This window comes from Dendropsophus ebraccatus, chromosome 1, assembly GCF_027789765.1.
Source record: "Dendropsophus ebraccatus isolate aDenEbr1 chromosome 1, aDenEbr1.pat, whole genome shotgun sequence".
NCBI lineage: Eukaryota > Metazoa > Chordata > Amphibia > Anura > Hylidae > Dendropsophus > Dendropsophus ebraccatus.
The window spans coordinates 147029617-147051242 of NC_091454.1; the positions used below are offsets into that span (position 1 = coordinate 147029617).

A 21626-nucleotide genomic window follows, 5' to 3' on the forward strand; every position below is an offset into this window, starting at 1 on the left:
GGGTCTATATACTACTAGGGGAAGCAAACAAGGGGTATATACTACTAGGGGCAGGACACAAAGGGTTTATACAATTGGGGGCAGCACACAAGGAGTATATATTACTGGCGGTAGCGCACAAGGGGAATATACTACTGGGGGCAATACACAGCGGTCTATTGTTTTGGAACGCGTGTCGAGGGGGGGGGGCAGAAATGCTAAGACCGCCTCTGGCTGTACTGATGTATACTGCCACTCTGTGGGACTACTGGAGGTAACCATGTGCTGTACTGATGTATACTGCCACTCTCTGGGACTACTGGGGGTAACCATGTGCTGTACTGATGTATACTGCCACACTGTAGGACTACTGGAGGTAACCATGTGCTGTACTGATGTATACTGCCACTCTGTGGGACTACTGGGGGTAATCATGTGCTGTACTGATGTATACTGCCACTCTGTGGGACTACTGGGGGTAATCATGTGCTGTACTGATGTATACTGCCACCCTGTGGGACTACTGGGGGTAGCTACAGCCCCAGTCCCTGCAGAACATGGCAGTACAGTACACGGACAGCCCCAGTCTGTGCAGAACATGGCAGTACAGTACACCCAGAGTGTAGTTACCTCCTGGGATTATATTGCACTGCACAGACTGACTGCCCTCTGTGTGCTCACAGGAAAGCCCAGAAACACAGCAGATTGGAGATAGCTCCGCCCACACAACAATCTGGTCACATGGGCATGAGGTCATCAAAGCATTGGCAAATAGCTTCAACCCAGATTATGTCACTCTAGTCACATGACTGGTGTACTGCACTCCGGCTTTACCCATTGGATGACCTCCCCGTCACTCACAGCTCCACTTGTTATGCATCCATAGTAACCAGGAAGGGCTGTGGAGGTAACGTTCTCTATGGATGATAGTGCAGCCGCGTTACAGTGTGTGCCCCCGGCTCAGTGATATTGTGTGTAGCTGGCTTCCATCATGTGGGAGCAGTATAAGTACTCTGCCTTACCACAGACACTGCAGGCAGCGACTCCGCCTACAAAACCAGGTAATATCCCTGAGTGTACAGTGACTGCTCTCTTATGGGAGGTTACAGTAACACTTACCTACATGGTAGGAGAGGCCCTCACCTGCAATGCGCTCCAGCTGGGGAAGAACTACAACTCCCAGTGTGCAGCTGGCTGGGAATACTGGGCCAGGTTAGCACATTCACACCAGTCTGTGCCCTAACATAAGGCCACATTGTAAGTGTTCTGCCATCTTATATCTGCATCTCCTGTGTATACCTAGCACTCCCCAGCACAGCAGGCACCAAACCAGAGGAGCAGATCCTAAAATTACCAGTCACTCTGAATTAAAAAAAAAATCTCTTTTCTCCAAATCTGATTTTTTTTATTTGATTTGGGCAAATTGCTTTCAACATGAGCAGGGATTCCTGCCACAGATAGGTGTTCCTGCACATTGAGCACAGGTTTGGCGAGGTTTTTGGAAAAATGCAGCCATGTTATTTCATATCACAAATAACCACTTTAAATAGAAATAGCACCAGGGTTAGAAAGGATTTGAGGGAAATGTCCAAAATTGCTGAATCTGTCAGTATTTGGTGTACTGTTCTACCTGTCTGTAGCTAGGCCCACACATACAGAGGTTTTTTTTATCTGATAGCCATATAGCTGGTTATTGGCACTGTGTATTTCTCTACAGATGCTTCTCACTGGTGGCTGACATGGTGCTGTCACATGTGGATTACCTGCCTTTCATCTATGATTCTACTCCTCACCTTACCTATATCCATCTGGTTTTTCCTAAAGGTAAAAAGATATTCATTGTGTACTGGGCCGATCTGACCCAGAGTAGAACCGTATTAAAGCTGCTGTCACACTTGCTGTTACCAAAAAAAAAAAAAAAAAAAAAAACACTAATAAAAATGCCATTATCTCAGCATGACATTTTTGTGGCTCAAAAACAATGAGGACAGGTTTTAGCTGAAAGTCAGTAGGGAATAGAGATGAGCGAACCTGGAGCATGCTCGAGTCAATCCGAACCTGAACTTTCGGCATTTGATTAGCGGTGGCTGCTGAAGTTGGATAAAGCCCTAAGGCTATGTGGAAATCATGGATATAGTCATTGGCTGTATCCATGTTTTCCAGACAACCTTAGAGCTTTACCAAGTTCAGCAGCCCCAACTAATCAAATACCGAACATTCGGGTTCGGATCGACTCTAACCCGAACCCGGTTCACTCATCTCTAGTAGGGGACTATGAAACACAATACACATATGGCATTTCTGTGTTGTCCATTTTTTCACACTTTAGAGGCAACTTAATAAAAACTGCAGCATGCTCAGGCTATGTGGTTGACCACATATGTTAAAATTAAAACATTGAAAAATTGATCTGTTAAACAAACATCAAAAATGCAGTGTGAACCTAGCCTAATACTAATACAAACTAAACTGAAAAAACACAAAATGCAGCAAGGGTGTTTTTGTAGGTAAACAAATGGAATGCAAAAATTTGTGTCTGAAGGAAGCCTTATCCTGTGTGCTGTTGCCTTGGGAACAGGATAGTCTTTAAAGAGGATGTACCACCAGGTACATCCTCTTTAAGCTGAACCCACGGATTGAACTCAAGCACTGGAGGTAGGCCGGGCCACCCCCAGTGGGAGGGAATTCCCTCCCCTGTATGACGCGGCTTCGTTAAAATGAATGGAGCCGCGTCATAGAGGGGAGGGAATTCCCTCCCACTGGGGGCGGGCCGGCCTACCTCCAGTGCTTGAGCACCGGCTGGGTCCGGTGCATAGAACGGCGCTGTGCACGGGAATCGGGCCGTGGTCCGAAAAATGGACCGCGGCACTGGCTTCCCCGTGATGGCCCCGTTTGATCCGTGGGTTCAGCTTAAAGAAGATGTTCCTGGTGGTACATCCTCTTTAAAGGGGAACTGTGGTGATTTTATTTTTTATTTTTTTTAAAGAAGTCCGGCGAACATTTTTATTTAAGTATTGTATAGTCCCCCAAAACTTATACAAATCCCCAATATACACTTATTACAGGAAATGCACATAAAGTGCTTTTTTCTCTGCACTTACTACTACATCAAGGCTTCACTTCTTGGATAAAATGATGATGTCACGACCCGACTCCCAGAGCTGTGCGGGCTGTGGCTGCTTAGGAGGATTATGGCAGAGGGATGCTCAGTGTCCCTCCAGTGCCCTGTGCCCCTCAGTGTCCCCCTGCTATCATCCTCTCCAGCAGCCACAGCCCACACAGCTCTGGGAATTGGGTCGTGACATCACCATGTTATCCAGGAAGTGAAGCCTTGATGCAGTAATAAGTGCAGGGAAAAAAGCACTTTATAAGCATTTCCTGTAATAAGTGTATATTGGTGATTTGTATAACTTTTGGGGGGCAATACAATACTTTAATAAAAATTTTCACCTGACTTCTTTAACCCCTTAGGGACCAAGCCTATTTGGGCCTTAATGACCAGACCAAATTTTGGAAATCTGGTATGGTTCACTTAATCTGCTTATAACTCTATAACGGTTTCATATATCAAAGCGGTTTTAAGATTGTTTTTTGTCACATCTTGTACTTTATCCCAGCAGTAAAAAAAACTTTGATATAATTTTCTTAAATAGATTAAAAAAGCAAAAAATGTGAGAAATTTTGAAAATTTTTCTTTTTTTTCAACTTTTAACTATAATATTCCACTTATATATGTAATTTCTGTAGAATTTTTTTTATCATACATATATTTCCATCTGTTTCCCTTGTTTTGGCATTAGTTTTGGGAAAAAAAATAAATACTCAAATTTGAGAACATACAAAATTAACCATACTTTTTAAAAATTGTGAATTGCATTTTATACCCTGCATCAAGCCAAGTTTCAGAGGCTCATACGTTTCAGAACAATAGAAAACCCCCTCAAATGACCCCATTTTGGAAACTAGACCCCATAAGGAATTCATCTAGGGGTAGAGTGAGTATGTTAACCCCACAGTGTTGGGACAAAATAACGCAAAGCAAGTGAACGTGAAATAAATTTCTTTTTTTCTTTTTTCTATGTGTCATTTTGAAGACATGTTATCCCTTCTTAATGCATGATAATGACAAAAGGCACCCCCTAATTTATCGCCCCATTTCTTCTGAGTTCAGACATATGACCATTGTGCCCCTAACTCAATGTGTAGGCACACGGCAGGGCTCCAAATGAAGGGAGCACCTAGTGGTTTTCAGAGCACCAATTTAGCTTTAAAATCTATTAGGCCTCACTGTTCACTTGGAAGGGTATAGAGCTGCCAGAGCAATAGAGAACCCCCACAAATGACCCCATTTTGGAAACTAGACCCCATAAGGAATTCATCTAGGGGTACAGTGAGTATTTTAACCCCACAGTGTATTGAAAAAAATGAACACAAAGCAGGTGAAAGTGACAAAATGTTCTTTTTTTTTCTTCGTGTCACTTTAAAGACATGTTATCCTTTCTAAATGCATGATAAGGAGAAAAGGCACCCCCTAATTTATTGCCCCATTTCTTCTGAGTTCAGAAATATGACTATTGTGCCCCTAACTCAATGTTTGGACACACAGCGGGATCCAATGATTTTAGAGCACCCATTTTGCTTTTAAAAAAATCTATTAGGCCCCACTGTTCACTTGGAAGGGTTAAGAGTTGCCAGAACAATAGAAACCCCCCACAAATGACCCCATTTTGGAAACTAGACCCCATAAGGAATTCATCTAGGAGTAGAGTGAGTATTTTAACCCCACAGTGTTTGGACAGAATTAATTCAAAGCGGGTGAAAGTGGCAAAATGTTCTCTTTTTTTTTTTTTCAACGTGTCATTTTAAAGACATGTTATCCGTCTTTCACACATAACAATGAGAAAAGGCACCCCCTAATTTATCATCCCATTTCTTCTGAGTTCAAAAATATAACTATTGTGGCCCTAACTCAATGTATGGACACACAGCGGGATCCAATGATTTTAGAGCACCCATTTTCTTCAAAAAAAATCTATTAGGCCCCATTAGGCCCCTATTGTTCACTTGGAGGGGTATAGAGCTGTCAGAACAATAGGAAACCTCCAAAAATGACCACATTTTGGAAAAAAAACCCCATAGGGAATATATTTTGGATAAAATCAATGCACAGCAAGTAAATTAACAAACAAATTTTAAAAATCAACAGGTGTAAAAATTGTGGAATCCCTATTGGCAACAAAAAGTAGAGAATTAAAGCAGAGTACCCCTAAGGGGGCATGTTCCTAAAACAGTAACTACCTGTAAATATGACTATGTCTTGCCACAGAAGCAGATATCTCGCAATTGTGTCACTTTGATGACATCAAGAACAACATTCTGGTCTGAAATGTAGCAGGAAAAAAAAAGTTCTGTAGTGAAGGGCAATATATAAAAAAAATTGAGGAAGATCCAACTGTATGGAAAACTGGACTTTAAAAAAAAAATAAAAAAAATGAAACACTTGTAGGGCTATGAAGACAAGTTTATTATTTTATAGCGACTGGTCATACAACACCTATGTAGCCACATCAATCCCTATATGAGGAACGAATGTGGTGAGCGATGCGGTACACCATAACAGGTCCCTGCCCGGGAAAGTAGGAACCGTTAGGCACACCTTCAAAATATATAGAGACCGTGTCCATTACCATTCGTCTGAACAGTAAAGTATCACTAGTCCCCATAGTGAAGAATTTATATTTAAGCCCATAGTGTATTGATATTGAACAGCTTTATTATTAGATATCCTTCAAAAAAAGAAAAAAAAATATGCCCTTATGAGAATACAGTATTAGGAATGGAAATAACAGACTTCTGTGGGTGGACATAGTCATAAGAACAGTTGAAAGATGATCAAATGATCACAAATGCTACTTTTCCAAAGTAATGTTGCCTTTAATTTTAAAAATAAAATATGCACAATTGGCTGTGCCATGAAAAAGGTGCACTGACATTAGGGGTGTAAGAATTACGGAATTTAGGAGCGTGATCAATGGTTTTATTTATTTAGGCAATCATAGCCTGGGTCACTTTTTGGGGGTCCCTATGAGCTATTACTAAAGTACATTAAAAAAGAAAAAAAAGCGTGGGATCAGATTACTGATGACAGTACAAGGATTGTGTGGACAGCACTTGTAGTCTAGTAGAAGTGGATAGATTTTTTTTTTTTTTACAATTCCCAATAAAAATATAATACCTCTCCTGAAATAATACACCACAAAATAAAACAGAAATTATAAAGAAAGTGACTCCCTGAAAGAAGCCCTCCCTCCCAACCTTCTTGGCGTTTTTTATTCCCAGTACAGTAAATTTTAAAATGAATGCCTCTCCAGAAATAATGAACCACAAAATGAAATAGAAATTATAAGGAAATTTTGTCCGTACAAGGAATGACCCCCCCCCTACCCATCCTTTTTGGCATCTGAAATAAATTTAATATTGGGACACAGTATGGTAAATTTCAAAGCAAGGGTGAATACAGAGGCCTGGGTGGGATGGACACATGGGGCAATAGCGGGAATCACTCCTCCTTCCGTTCTTGCGGCAAACTCTGCACCTTTTTTGGGGGTACCTTCGGGTGGCAGGGAGAGGGTGTGGGAAGTGGCGCTCTGTGAGTCTGCGTGCATCCTCTCATTCTAGGGACGGCTGAGGGGCAGGAGAATCAAACAGGAGACGCTCAATCACCTCCCCCTGTAATTGCAGAAATGTGAGAGTCCCCTGTGCCTTCTGATATACCACGAAGGAGTTGTAAGTGGCAGTCTGAATAAGGTAGACTGCCACCTTCTTATACCAGGCCCTGGTTTTGCGCTTCACCAGGTATGGTTGCAGCGCCTGGTCGGACAAATCCACACCACCCATAAATCTATTGTACTTGCAGACACAGGCAGGTTTAGTGCTGTCAGTGGTGGCACCCCTCTCCCTTACCACCACTGAGGTGTCTGCGTGCAGGGTGGTGATCATGAAGACCTGCTTTCTGTCATGCCACTTGACAGAGAGCAGGTTTTCACTTGCCAGCGCAAATGATGCCCCCCTTTCTACCTGCCTGGAGAGCAATTCAGGTGGGAGTCCTACCCTGCTTTTTCGGACTGTCCCACAGGCCCCTGTATTCGCAGCGTGCAGCAATTTATAGAGTGGGACACTAGAATAAAAATTGTCAGTGTAGAGATGGTAGCCTTTGTGCAGAAAAGGCACCATCAGCTCCCACACAATTTTCCCACTGAGGCCAACTGTGTCTGGGCAGCCTGGGGGGTTTAGGTGCATAGGTTCAGGTGGGCTTCTGGGTGATGTATTGCCGAGCGTATAAATTTGTCTGCTCGACAATAAGTCCTAGGACCTCATCACCCACAAATAAATAAAAAAAATCAACAGGGTTGTAATTGCTGACATCCCTGTTGATCCCAGGCGTGGCAGTGAATGGGGGGATTTGAGGAGAGAAAGAGGTGTCAGGATCCCAAAAACTCACAGGGATGCCACTTGCTCTAGGGACACCCCTTTCCCTAGGGACACGACTGGGGCCAGGCTGCGACACCTCCACTGCAGCTGCGGCCGCCATACGGGGTCTAGCAGGGACAGACTCCTCTGAACTGCTGCCACTGGCGTCAGAATCCGGAAAAAAGTCTGGATCTGAAGCAGTGTCAGTCTCACTCCCACTCCCAGAGCATAGCATGGCGTACGCCTGCTCTGCACTGAAAGATTTGGAGCTGGACATTTTACTTTTACCAGCAACAGAAAAAAAAAACTATAAAATAAAATATATATGTGAAGTGGGGGTTCTTCACACACAGGGAGGGATCTGACAGTGACTGTGGACAGGAGTGACTGACAGGGGCTATCAGACACTGACAACGGACGGCGACGGGCAGGAGTGACTAACGGGCTATCAGACACCGACAACGGACGGTGATGGACAGGAGTGACTGACAGGGGCTATCAGACACCGGCGACGGACAGGAGTGACTGACAGGGGCTATCAGACACTGACAACGGACAGCGACGGACAGGAGTGACTGAAAGGGGCTATCAGACAACGGACGGACGGTGGTGCTGGCTGGGTTTTGGTGGGGCTTTTTGGGTCTGGTCCTGTGACATTGGGGTTGCAGGGCCGTTCCATGGCCTCCCTTCCCTGCACTTGCACGCTTTGCGGGGTTGGCGGTCGCTGACCGACACGGTGTGGAGTTAGCGTAGGGACCCCTGTGGACCAGAGGACCTGCGCGGTGGTACACGGGGCAATATGGCTTGATCAATTCATATACAGACACTCTGGTGTTGATCTGTTTAATATAGGCCTAGCGGCATTAGTATCAGCCATAGATGGGATGTGCAGCGGTTCCATTCTCTCCAGTTCGTGTGTTACTGCTGTATGTATGCTGCTGTATGCCCTGCAGGAAGTGGTGTATTCTTTTCAGTCTGACACAGTGCTCTCTGCTGCCACCTCTGTCCATGACAGGAACTGTCCAGAGCAGCAGCAAATCCCCATAGAAATCCTCTCCTGCTTTGGACAGTTCCTATCAGGGACAGAGATGACAGCAGAGAGCACTGTGTCAGACTAGAAAGAATACACTACTTTCTGCAGCACATACAGCAGCTGATAAGTACGGGAAAGTTTGAGATTTTTAAATATAAGTAAATTACAATTCTGTATTTTTATTTTTTTACAAGTGGAAGACATCTCTAAGCATGTTTTACCTGTAAAAATACACTGGCAGTAACTGCATCATGAAACCACAGCAGTTCACAGTAAAATGTATGGAATCCAGGGACGTCACATACCCAGCTTTTCCATCTCCAATCTCACGGCCCGGGTGAGCCACTACCCACTCAGCCAGTCAGCGAGTGGGGCGGTGCCCTGCCCTAGTCACTGATTGGCTGAGGGGGCAATTGCTCAGCCAGGTATGTGACATTGCATTTTACTTTTTTGTTTCTTTTCTTGCTGTATACAAGAATGTTGTCAACCATATTTTTTTGTATCCACCAAAAAAAGTACACATTTGGAGATGTTTTTCTATTTAATGTAAGTCAATGGAAAACAGATCCTGCTGTACGGCAGACATCAGCATCCATTTTTGCCATTTGACTAATGTGTATGTTTTTTTCTTTTCAACAGTAAAAAACATATACATTAACCCCTTAAGGTCAAAGCCAATTTTCGTTTTTGCGCTTTTGCTTTTTCCATTTTATGTTTAAAAGTCCATAGCGCTTGCATTTTTTCACCGAGAGACTTATATGAGCCCTTATTTTTTGCGAAACCAATTGTACTTTGCAATGACCGGCATTATTTTTCCATAAAATATGTTGCGAAACCGGAAAAAAATAATTTGCGCTGTCAAATTGAAAACAAAAACGAATTTGTTTTGATTTCGGGGAGTTTTGCATTTACAAATCACAAGCAAGATTCTCTGCACTACTCACAACCGCTGATAGATTCCATTCTCCCGTGTGTATTGCAGCCAATATTCTGGAGCGTGCTGAGGGTGGTGCACAGACTCGAAATCAGCAGTTTATATAATAAATATCCAACGTAGAAAGAAAAAGTCTGGCTCTCACCCAAGTAGCAAAAAATATCAAAATTTCTTTATTCACCAACAGCGGGTTATCATGGCGTGGACGAACACAGATCAGGCTACAGCTGTTTCGCGTTAATCACGCTTTTTCACAGCCTACAGCTGTTTCGCGTTAATCACGCTTTTTCACAGCCCTGACGTCATCACGTATTACGGTCATTTATATACAGCATTAAATTTACATAATTAGCATATTTAAAATCACATGATAGCAAAAACCAGACATAACAAATAACATAAACAATATTGACATGTAATACTTATTTGCATCGTGCATACCGAGCGAGCTTTCTCTACCAGCAGGTTCCGTGAATACCGGACCTATCATTCAGACCTAGCGGTCCGATGGCTTCCGTTTTCAGTATAAGTTCAGTCTCCTCCTGGAGTAATCGCAACTGGCGATCACCTCCAGCTGGTAGATATTTTACCTGTTTTAAACCCATAAAGCATAGATCAGAGGCATTACCATTATGCACTGTGTGAACATGGGCCATTAACTTCGGACATCCTTTACCAGTTTTTAAAGATCTGACATGTTCTGAAAAGCGTACATACATAGGGCGTATGGTCTTACCCAAATAATAAAATCCACATGTGCAAATTACCGCATATACTACGTACTTTGATTTACACGTAATGAAATCTTTTACTTCCCATTTAATGGGGCCTAGCTGAACAGTTCTCACATCATTTAAAAATTCACAGTAATTACAGTGCTTACACTTATAGTTACCCGGATCATGAGTAGCTCTACCTAGCCAAAGGTTTTTACGTTCTATTTGCCCTGTATCCACAAATCTGCCTTTTACAACCTCATCTCGTAAGTTTTTACATCGCCGGAATGATATAAGGGGGCGCTGTTCAGTTAGATCTCGCAAATCAACATCGCTCTCTAATAGGCGCCAGTGTTTGAGTATAGTTTTTTTCACTATATCATCCATAGGTGAATGGCAGAATGTGAATGCAAATCTAGGGGTGCTATCCTTCTTTTTATTTTTATTTCTCAATAAGGACACACGTGGAATATTACGGGCTTTTTCCCAGGCTTTTGTTATGACATCCTGTGGATATCCACGGGTAAGTAATCGTTGACTCAGTGTGTATGCCTGTGCTTCAAACGATATATCTGTGTTGTTTATCCTACGTAATCTTATGAATTGTCCGTATGGAACTGATTTTTTTACATATATTGGATGATAACTTTCATATTTAAGCAACGTGTTTGTGGCACTTGGTTTGCGATACCCACTTGTCAGTAATTCATTATTTTTAACCTCTAGGTGTACATCCAGGAAATTTATTTGATTACCCCCATATTCTGATGTAAAGGTCATATTGTAAGTATTGTTGTTCATGTACTGGATGAAATCACCGAACTCCTCCTTTGTCCCCGCCCACACGATTAATACATCGTCAATATACCTGAGATATAGGGCAATTTTAGCCAAAAAATTGTTGGACACTGTAAAAATAATATCATCCTCCAACTCCGCCAAAAACAAATTTGCAAAAGTTGGGGCTACCGGTGTCCCCATCGCCGTACCAGCTCGCTGACAGTACCACTGATCAGCGAACTGGAAGGCGTTATGTTGTAAAACAAAAGATAACAAATCACAGGTATATTGAATATGTGGTATATCCATTGTTCCGAGGCGAAGCAATCGACGACGAATTGCCTGTACACCCGCATCCTGAGGGATGCGGGTGTACAGGCTCTCGACGTCAATGCTCACCAACGAAAACTCTTCTCTCCACTCAAAATCTGCCAGAACATTTAATAGTTCCTTCGTATCCTGTAAATAGGACGGGACCTGTTGGAGCAAGGGGCGCAGAATCCAGTCAAGGTATTTTGACAAGGGTTCCGTAATGGACCCCATACCTGCTACAATAGGGCGTCCTGGAGGACGCTCCATATTTTTATGTAGCTTTGGTATCCAATACCAGTACGGTCTCATAGGTGATACTGCAAACAATTTTTCAGCAAATTTTTTAGAAAAAATACCAGATTCTACACCCCTTTGTAACAGCGTTCTAGCTTTAGAGATATAATCTGGCGTCGGGTCCTTTTTTAATTTTTCATACACATTGGAATCATTTAGTTGACGATATGCCTCCTCTTTATAATAGTCCCTGGTTAATAAAACAATATTTCCCCCCTTGTCCGCTGGCTTCACTATAACATCTTTTCTGGACTTGAGCCATTTCAATTCTCTTATTTCTGCCGCAGTAAGATTAGGAGTGGCCTTGGGATAAATCAACGCTTTGATATCCCTGGCCACATACTGCTCAAATAAGTCCAGATTAGAGCCAGCGGACAAGGGGGGATTAAAAGTAGAGGGTATTCCCCCCCAAAAAAAATCCCCACTAGGACTAACACCAGGTAATGGTATGCCCTGTAATTCCATGAGCATGGTAACAATTTCCATATCGGTATTATCAAAGTTATCACTCAGGCTGAAACCTAAACTGCCAATATTACAAGGTCTTTCTCCGCTTAAGCTGTTTTCTCCTTGCTCCCTAGTTTTATTTTTGGCATAATATTTGCGGAGATTTAGCTTACGTATACATTTATGGAGGTCCATAGTGAATTCAGTATAATTAAATTCAGTACTAATGCAATAATTTAACCCTTTAGATAGGAGAGATATACATTCATTAGACAGTTCTATCTTAGTTAGATTAATAACTTCAGAACCTTTTACCTCTGTGGTGTTTAAGGGGACAGAATCTCCTACTTCCTCCAAGAGACCTGTTTCCTCTTTACACCTCCTTTGTTTCCTCCTCTGCCTCCGTCTCCCCCTCCGTGTTGCCTTCCTAAAGGGGCCGCACCTCCGGCAGCAACATTGCTACCTGGGTCGGCACCATCTTTGTTCCCATCTGGAAAATCCGTGCTGGAATCGGATCCAGAGTCGGTAGTCCAGTAATCCTGGGGTTTAGCATGTTTACGGAACTTCCTGTTACGTCTGGTAGGTCGCTGATTCCAATCAAATATTTTTCCAAGATCATAATCACGTTTGTCTCTCACAAATTTATTTCTTTTTCTCTCTTTAATTTCCACTTGTGTTGAAGTCACTTTCTTGTCAATACGTTTCATAGCATTATTATATTGTTGTTCTGTTAAGCGAGTTTTTAATTCAGCTTTACATTTAGATAGATCTTCCGTCACACTTATGTACTCTTTTTCAGTCCTTTTAAGTATCAACTTGGTAAGGTTTAAAGCATGATTTAAATGTAATTGTTGCCACTCGTTTTTAAACTCACTGTCATCATGATATTGCGATATATCTTTGTACATACGTAAGCCTCTCGGGGCTCTCTCACTTTTCACATATGATGATAAAGAGTTTTTAGTCCAAAATAGTTTTACCTCTTTTTCAGCCAAGTTTTGGGTACGATATTCCAAGGCTTTTGTGCCCAACATTTGTAGCTCGTCATTAATATTGCACTGAGCAAAAAATTCATCCACGTCTATACGACCCGTACTCAGGTGATCCTCCGATGGCTCATTGCTAATTGTACACATGTTTGGAGACAATTCCATGTTAGTCACAGGCGGATCCATGAGTGTGCTCTGAGATTTAAAGGAACAGTCCAAGCATAAATATAAATCACAAGCAAGATTCTCGGCACTACTCACAACCGCTGATAGATTCCATTCTCCCGTGTGTATTGCAGCCAATATTCTGGAGCGTGCTGAGGGTGGTGCACAGACTCGAAATCAGCAGTTTATATAATAAATATCCAACGTAGAAAGAAAAAGTCTGGCTCTCACCCAAGTAGCAAAAAATATCAAAATTTCTTTATTCACCAACAGCGGGTTATCATGGCGTGGACGAACACAGATCAGGCTACAGCTGTTTCGCGTTAATCACGCTTTTTTTCTAAAAAATTTGCTGAAAAATTGTTTGCAGTATCACCTATGAGACCGTACTGGTATTGGATACCAAAGCTACATAAAAATATGGAGCGTCCTCCAGGACGCCCTATTGTAGCAGGTATGGGGTCCATTACGGAACCCTTGTCAAAATACCTTGACTGGATTCTGCGCCCCTTGCTCCAACAGGTCCCGTCCTATTTACAGGATACGAAGGAACTATTAAATGTTCTGGCAGATTTTGAGTGGAGAGAAGAGTTTTCGTTGGTGAGCATTGACGTCGAGAGCCTGTACACCCGCATCCCTCAGGATGCGGGTGTACAGGCAATTCGTCGTCGATTGCTTCGCCTCGGAACAATGGATATACCACATATTCAATATACCTGTGATTTGTTATCTTTTGTTTTACAACATAACGCCTTCCAGCTCGCTGATCAGTGGTACTGTCAGCGAGCTGGTACGGCGATGGGGACACCGGTAGCCCCAACTTTTGCAAATTTGTTTTTGGCGGAGTTGGAGGATGATATTATTTTTACAGTGTCCAACAATTTTTTGGCTAAAATTGCCCTATATCTCAGGTATATTGACGATGTATTAATCGTGTGGGCGGGGACAAAGGAGGAGTTCGGTGATTTCATCCAGTACATGAACAACAATACTTACAATATGACCTTTACATCAGAATATGGGGGTAATCAAATAAATTTCCTGGATGTACACCTAGAGGTTAAAAATAATGAATTACTGACAAGTGGGTATCGCAAACCAAGTGCCACAAACACGTTGCTTAAATATGAAAGTTATCATCCAATATATGTAAAAAAATCAGTTCCATACGGACAATTCATAAGATTACGTAGGATAAACAACACAGATATATCGTTTGAAGCACAGGCATACACACTGAGTCAACGATTACTTACCCGTGGATATCCACAGGATGTCATAACAAAAGCCTGGGAAAAAGCCTGTAATATTCCACGTGTGTCCTTATTGAGAAATAAAAATAAAAAGAAGGATAGCACCCCTAGATTTGCATTCACATTCTGCCATTCACCTATGGATGATATAGTGAAAAAAACTATACTCAAACACTGGCGCCTATTAGAGAGCGATGTTGATTTGCGAGATCTAACTGAACAGCGCCCCCTTATATCATTCCGGCGATGTAAAAACTTACGAGATGAGGTTGTAAAAGGCAGATTTGTGGATACAGGGCAAATAGAACGTAAAAAACCTTTGGCTAGGTAGAGCTACTCATGATCCGGGTAACTATAAGTGTAAGCACTGTAATTACTGTGAATTTTTAAATGATGTGAGAACTGTTCAGCTAGGCCCCATTAAATGGGAAGTAAAAGATTTCATTACGTGTAAATCAAAGTACGTAGTATATGCGGTAATTTGCACATGTGGATTTTATTATTTGGGTAAGACCATACGCCCTATGTATGTACGCTTTTCAGAACATGTCAGATCTTTAAAAACTGGTAAAGGATGTCCGAAGTTAATGGCCCATGTTCACACAGTGCATAATGGTAATGCCTCTGATCTATGCTTTATGGGTTTAAAACAGGTAAAATATCTACCAGCTGGAGGTGATCGCCAGTTGCGATTACTCCAGGAGGAGACTGAACTTATACTGAAAACGGAAGCCATCGGACCGCTAGGTCTGAATGATAGGTCCGGTATTCACGGAACCTGCTGGTAGAGAAAGCTCGCTCGGTATGCACGATGCAAATAAGTATTACATGTCAATATTGTTTATGTTATTTGTTATGTCTGGTTTTTGCTATCATGTGATTTTAAATATGCTAATTATGTAAATTTAATGCTGTATATAAATGACCGTAATACGTGATGACGTCAGGGCTGTGAAAAAGCGTGATTAACGCGAAACAGCTGTAGGCTGTGAAAAAGCGTGATTAACGCGAAACAGCTGTAGCCTGATCTGTGTTCGTCCACGCCATGATAACCCGCTGTTGGTGAATAAAGAAATTTTGATATTTTTTGCTACTTGGGTGAGAGCCAGACTTTTTCTTTCTACGTTGGATAGTTTTGCATTTACGCCGTTCACCCTATGGTAAAACTGACTTGTTATGCATATTTCTCAAGTCGTTACGATTACAATGATATATAACATTTACACACACTGGTTTGTGATAGATGTGAAAGATGATCTTAAAATAAGGGATGTAGTACCTGCCTACACCACTAGATGTCACTCTATCAATTAGAAATTACCCACAAATAAAATTGTATACAAATAGAAAAACACAATGGGCTTAATTCATAAAAAGTATAAAGAATTTTTATTGTATATAATAGGTACCAATACATAAACAATTTTTACCAATATAAAATGAAGTTTTAAAAAATATGACCCCAGTAAAAACACATATAAGATAGGTGTCAGCAATATGGTATTATACCCACAACAATTTTCTAATATGGGAATATAGCTATAAGGTGCATAAAGTTATATACTGTTCTAGTATTGCCTCAATATCATTCCGCATGTAAACAAAAAAAGCCAAGTGGCCACTATAGCGTTTAAAGCATATTGCACATACCCATGTTTGTCTGACACCGCACAAGCCGTTCCTACGTACGTTTCGCTGTTGCACGCTTCCTCGGGGAACTCGAGTTCCACGAGGAAGCGTGCAACAGCGAAACGTACGTAGGAACGGCTTGTGCGGTGTCAGACAAACATGGGTATGTGCAATATGCTTTAAACGCTATAGTGGCCACTTGGCTTTTTTTGTTTACATGCGGAATGATATTGAGGCAATACTAGAACAGTATATAACTTTATGCACCTTATAGCTATATTCCCATATTAGAAAATTGTTGTGGGTATAATACCGTATTGCTGACACCTATCTTATATGTGTTTTTACTGGGGTCATATTTTTTAAAACTTCATTTTATATTGGTAAAAATTGTTTATGTATTGGTACCTATTATATACAATAAAAATTCTTTATACTTTTTATGAATTAAGCCCATTGTGTTTTTCTATTTGTATACAATGATATATAACATGTATAACTTATATTGTATCTGATGGCTTTTAAAAAAATCAAAACATTGTTAACAAATACACGTTCCTTAAAACCGCTCCATTCCCAGGCTTATAGCGCTTTTATCCTTTGGTCTATGGGGCTGTGTCAGGTGTCATTTTTTGCGCCATGACATGTACTTTCTATCGGTACCTTGATTGCGCATATACGACTTTTTGATCACTTTTTATTACATTTTTTCTGGATTTGATGCGACCAAAAATGCGCAATTTTGCACTTTGGAATTTTTTTGCGCTGACGCCGTTTACCGTGCGAAATCAGGAATGTGATTAATTAATAGTTCGGGCGATTACGTGTGCGGCGATACTAAATATGTTTATTTATTTGTTTATTTATTAATTTATATTTATAAAATGGGAAAAGGGGGGTGATTTGGACTTTTATTAGGGGAGGGGATTTTTTATTAATAAAAACACTTTTTTACTTTTTTTTTTACATGGACTAGAAGCCCCCCTGGGGGGCTTGTATATACATAGCACTGATCTCTCATAGAGATCAATGCTGTGTATATACACAGCAAAGATCGATTAGATTGGTCATAGATTGCTATGGCCTGCTGCAGGCCATAGCAATCTATTGCCGAGCCGGGATCAGCGTCATTCCGACGCTGAGGCCCGGCACGGGCAGAAGAACGGATCTCCCCCCCACGATCGCATCGCGGGGGGGAGATCCGACCCACTAGACACCAGGGATAGTGTGCATAAAGCACTTCAATGCAGCTGTCAGGTTTGACAGCTGCATTGAAGTGCTTAATTAGCCGACGCGGCAACGGGACCCGCGCCGGCTAACAGAGGCACTGCCCAGCTGCACGTGTCAGCCGGGATCAGCGCCGTTCAGAGCGGGGTCCCGGCGGGACCCCGCTCTGAACACCCTCCGCGGCACCATGACGTATCAGATACGTCATGGGTCGCTAAGGGGTTTAACGTACACAGGCTCACACATGCACATTGTGAGCCTAGCCTTAGCTATTCTGCAACCAGTTATTTGAACAGTAAATATTAGCTAGAACTAATAGAACTCTCTGGCTCCTTGCCTTTCCGTTTTGCTGCAGGCTCTATTGTAAGGGCCCTATTCCACCGGACGATTATCGTTCAGATAATCGTTAAATCGTTCGAATCTAAATGATAATCGTTTGTTTGAATAGCAGTCAGGGCCGTCTTAACAAAACTATGGGCCCCTGGGCACAGCTGTGAACTGGGCCCCCTGACCCAAGATCAAGTCCCCGCATCCCCCTCCCCCCGACCCACTAACCATCACCTCAAACATTGCTCCCCAGCTAAGTCTTCTTCCTTCAGGAGCTCCGGTGCCCAGCAGCTGCAATGGCTCCTGGATCCTCAGCGTCACGTCCAGGAAGTGAGGTCAGTCGCCGAAAGGGATGTCAGGGAAGCAGACGTCCCTGCGCATGGCAAGCCTGCTAGGAATTTAAAAGTCAGTGGTCCATAAGTGTCAGGGCAGTTTCTAGGTCATTTTGACCTTGAAGGGTGGCAGGGTGGCAGATGTAGCAGAGCTCAACTCCCTGAGACCTGGAGTTCCATGTAACACCACAGGTAACACAGTAATAACTCTGAGTACAGATAATGTAGTAGATGTCCCCTGCAGTCCTATGTAACACCACAGATAACACAGTGATATCTCTGAGTACAGTTAATGTAATAGATGTGTCCTACAGTCCTATGTAACACCACAGTGATATCTCTGAGCACAGATAATGTAGTAGTCACCTGCAGTCCTATGTAACAGCACAGATAACAGTGATATATCTGCAGTCCTATGTAACGCCACAGATAACACAGTGATATCTCTGAGTACAGTTAATGTAATAGATGTGTCCTGCAGTCTTATGTAATACCACAGTGATATCTCTGAGCACAGATAATGTAGTAGTCACCTGCAGTCCTATGTAACACCACAGATAACACAGTGATATCTCTGAGTACAGATAATATAGTAGTCACCTGCAGTCCTATGTAACACCACAGATAACACAGTGATATCTCTGAGTACAGTTAATGTAATAGATGTGTCCTGCAGTCCTATGTAACAGCACATATAACACAGTGATATCTCTGAGTACAGTTAATGTAATAGATGTGTCCTGCAGTCCTATGTAACAGCACAGATAACACAGTGATATCTCTGAGTACAGATAATGTAATAGATGTGTCCTGCAGTCCTATGTAACACCACAGATAACACAGTGATATCTAAGTACAGTTAATGTAATAGATGTGTCCTGCAGTCCTATGTAACACCACAGTGATATCTCTGAGTACAGATAATATGGTAGATGTCACCTGCAGTCCTATGTAACACCACAGATAACACAGTGATAAATCTGAGTACAGATAATGTAGTAGCTGTCACCTGCAGTCCTATGTAACACCACAGATAACACAGTGATCTCTCTCTGGGTATAGTATAGAAAATGGGGACAGGAGCACAGTATGGGGGACACCCTGCACGACCCCCATAGTAAGAGACCTCCTGCACTGCCTTAACACAAGAAAACAAAACAAACCAATATACTCACCTAATCCTGGCCCCGGTCTTCCTCTCTTCTCTTCTCTCCAGCCTGTCAGCTGCCGCACGGATCCTCCAGCAGGCCCGATGACGTCATCACTGACCTGCTGCAGGATCTGTCTGGGAGAGATGCTAGTGAGATCCGCGCAGGGGGAGAGGAGGCTGGCGTCGGCAGCTTACAGGAGATCATCAGTGAGGTCTGTAGGGGAGGGGGAGAAGGCGCCGGCAGCTTGAAGAAGATCTGTGAGGTCTGGAGGGGAGGCGGAGGGGGCGCCAATTACTTGGTCAGGGCAGGAGTTGGGCCTGGAAACGGCCCTGATAAGTGTTCATGGGGAGAGGGGGGCACAGCGTGGCTCATCAGCTTCCCTGAACATGACATGTCTGCAGAGTAGCAGAATAAGCCGCGGCCCATAAGTGTGTGTTTGGCTGCGGGGTACGCGACTGCCACTGGGGCCCCCCATGAGTCATGGGCCCCCGGGCAGCTGCCTACCCTGCCCAATGGGAAAGACGGCCCTGATAGCAGTTAACAATTAACGACCAAACGAGAAATCGCTTTATAAGACCTGGACCTATTTTTATCGTTGCTCGTTCGCGAAACATTCGCAAATCGTTCGCATTGAATAAGACATCGTTCGGTCGTTCGCAGTAGATACGAACGCAATAGCGAATAAATAGCGAAGAAAAAACAATCGCATATACGATCATAAGTAACGATTATCGTTCCATGGAAATGAGTGAACGTTTTCAGGTCTTTCGCAATAGCGGTAGTTTGAGATCGTTAATCGTTAACGATTATGCGAACGATAATCGTCCGGTGGAATAGGGCCCTAAGTCTATGGAAGCAGTCTCCTCCAGCGAGCTAAGATAGGAAGCAATTAGGGCAAATGAGGGCTTCCCCTGGCTCTTTCTAATCCGTGGTGAAGGTCTAAACACCCAGACTGATCAAAACTTTAGAGATTGTGGTTATTCCAGCGTGCATTCTCTGTGTACACTTGCCCTTCCCTGAACAAGCTCTTTGGTGCTGCTGGACTCTGTTTGACCATGTCTCTAGGACATAATGCAAGAGAAGTCCTACAGCATCCACGGCTATATTTTCAAACCTTTATTGGTGTCCAAGTCACATAGATACTATCTAGTATCTAGTATCTATGTGACTTGGACACCAATAAAGGTTTGAAAATATAGCCGTGGATGCTGTAGGACTTCTCTTGCATTATCACACTATACCCACTTGGGGATCGTGGGTGACCCAGCGTGCATCCAGAAAAGAATAATAGAAGGGACCGACAGGGACTATTGGGACAGGGACTAACCTACACAGATTGAAAAGCCATGTCTCTAGGACATGTCAAACTTTTTTAAAGGAAATCTATCATCTAGTGCTAATGTGCTGGTATCCCCATGTAGAGCCCCGAATCCATCAGTGCCTGACATATAAAATCTTGCAGTTGAAAATAAATCCATTTAAATCTAAATATAGTAAATAGCTTATTTGGTGCCTCTCAGTGCACTACAATGGCAACCCGGCAGCTGCGTTAGGAATGTGCCCTATCGATATTCATTACCTTGGCAGCCCTAAAAAGTTACTGTACAGCTGCAAGGCCAGTATTTATAACAAAGGCACCGTTAGATTAAGATTGAAGGGCCCTACGAGGGGATAACAACAGGTTAGTTTCTACAAACCTGCTGAAAGGTTGTTTTTTGGCTATGATCACACACAGTTCTTCTGTCAGTCTTTTTTTCAACCAAAACCAGAAGTGGTTTGGTTAAATTTTTGGTGAAAAAAATATTGGTAAAAAAAAAAAAAAAGGCTAAATATGATTTTAGAATTATGTTATTTCTACAGATAGTTCCAGATTATGAGAGGATAGTGGTATTCCGCCTTGGTCGGGTACGTCCACCCAAAGGTCCTGGAGTTGTCCTGTTGCTGCCTCTTATTGACCAGTTTCAGAGAATAGACATGAGAACAAGAGCACTCAGCATACAGCCATGTAAGGTAAGAACTCCACTTCTGATGAATTGGTATGGAGCCTTTACCCATTGTTTATTTGGCTAAGTATCTGGAGGTCGGAGCTGCTATCTCCATGAACCAACAAAAAATCAACACAGAGCGTTTTCCAACATGCATTCACAATGATACGTTTCCCCTCTATGTCTGGCTTATGTATTACAATAGGCCAATTCCAAATGAGTGCCCACTCAACCAAAGCAAATGCTGTCTCTTGAACTATAAAAGCTGAAGCCTTAGTAGAAGCTACAAGTAAAGCTCCCTATACACATGCGGCAGGTGTATAGGGCTCTTTAGAAAGACAAATTATGTTGGTAATGATAAGGGTCAGGCGTGATGGAAAATCATCACCTGACTCCTTTGTTCTGTGAGAGATAAACCATAGCAAGGAATCTCTGTTTGTAGCTTACCCTCTCCCCATAGAGAACGCATCGAATGATCCTGTGTATGGGTAGGACAAGTGGTGGGCAAGAGAGATAACAGCCAAACATATTGTTCGGCCGTCAGTTAATAAAAGTTTATGGGGACCTTAAGGAAGCCACCGGCCTTCTCCTTTCACTTTCTTT

General features: G+C 42.6%; 1 protein-coding gene across 3 annotated transcripts in view; it reads left to right on the top strand.

Moving 5' to 3' along the window:
* The first annotated feature begins 802 nt into the window (after positions 1–802).
* STOML1 (stomatin like 1) overlaps positions 803–21626 on the top strand; it is a 34422-nt gene continuing 13598 nt past the window's right edge. The window contains exons 1-3 of one of the 3 annotated variants that reach the window (XM_069981580.1): positions 803–886; positions 1697–1803; positions 20899–21048. In XM_069981580.1, coding sequence (XP_069837681.1) covers positions 1732–1803; positions 20899–21048 — 222 coding nt within the window. In that variant the 5' untranslated portion in view covers positions 803–886; positions 1697–1731. Of the gene's footprint in view, positions 1041–1696; positions 1804–20898; positions 21049–21626 lie in introns of all 3 variants that reach the window. The other 2 variants (XM_069981589.1, XM_069981571.1) reach the window with 2 other exon arrangements.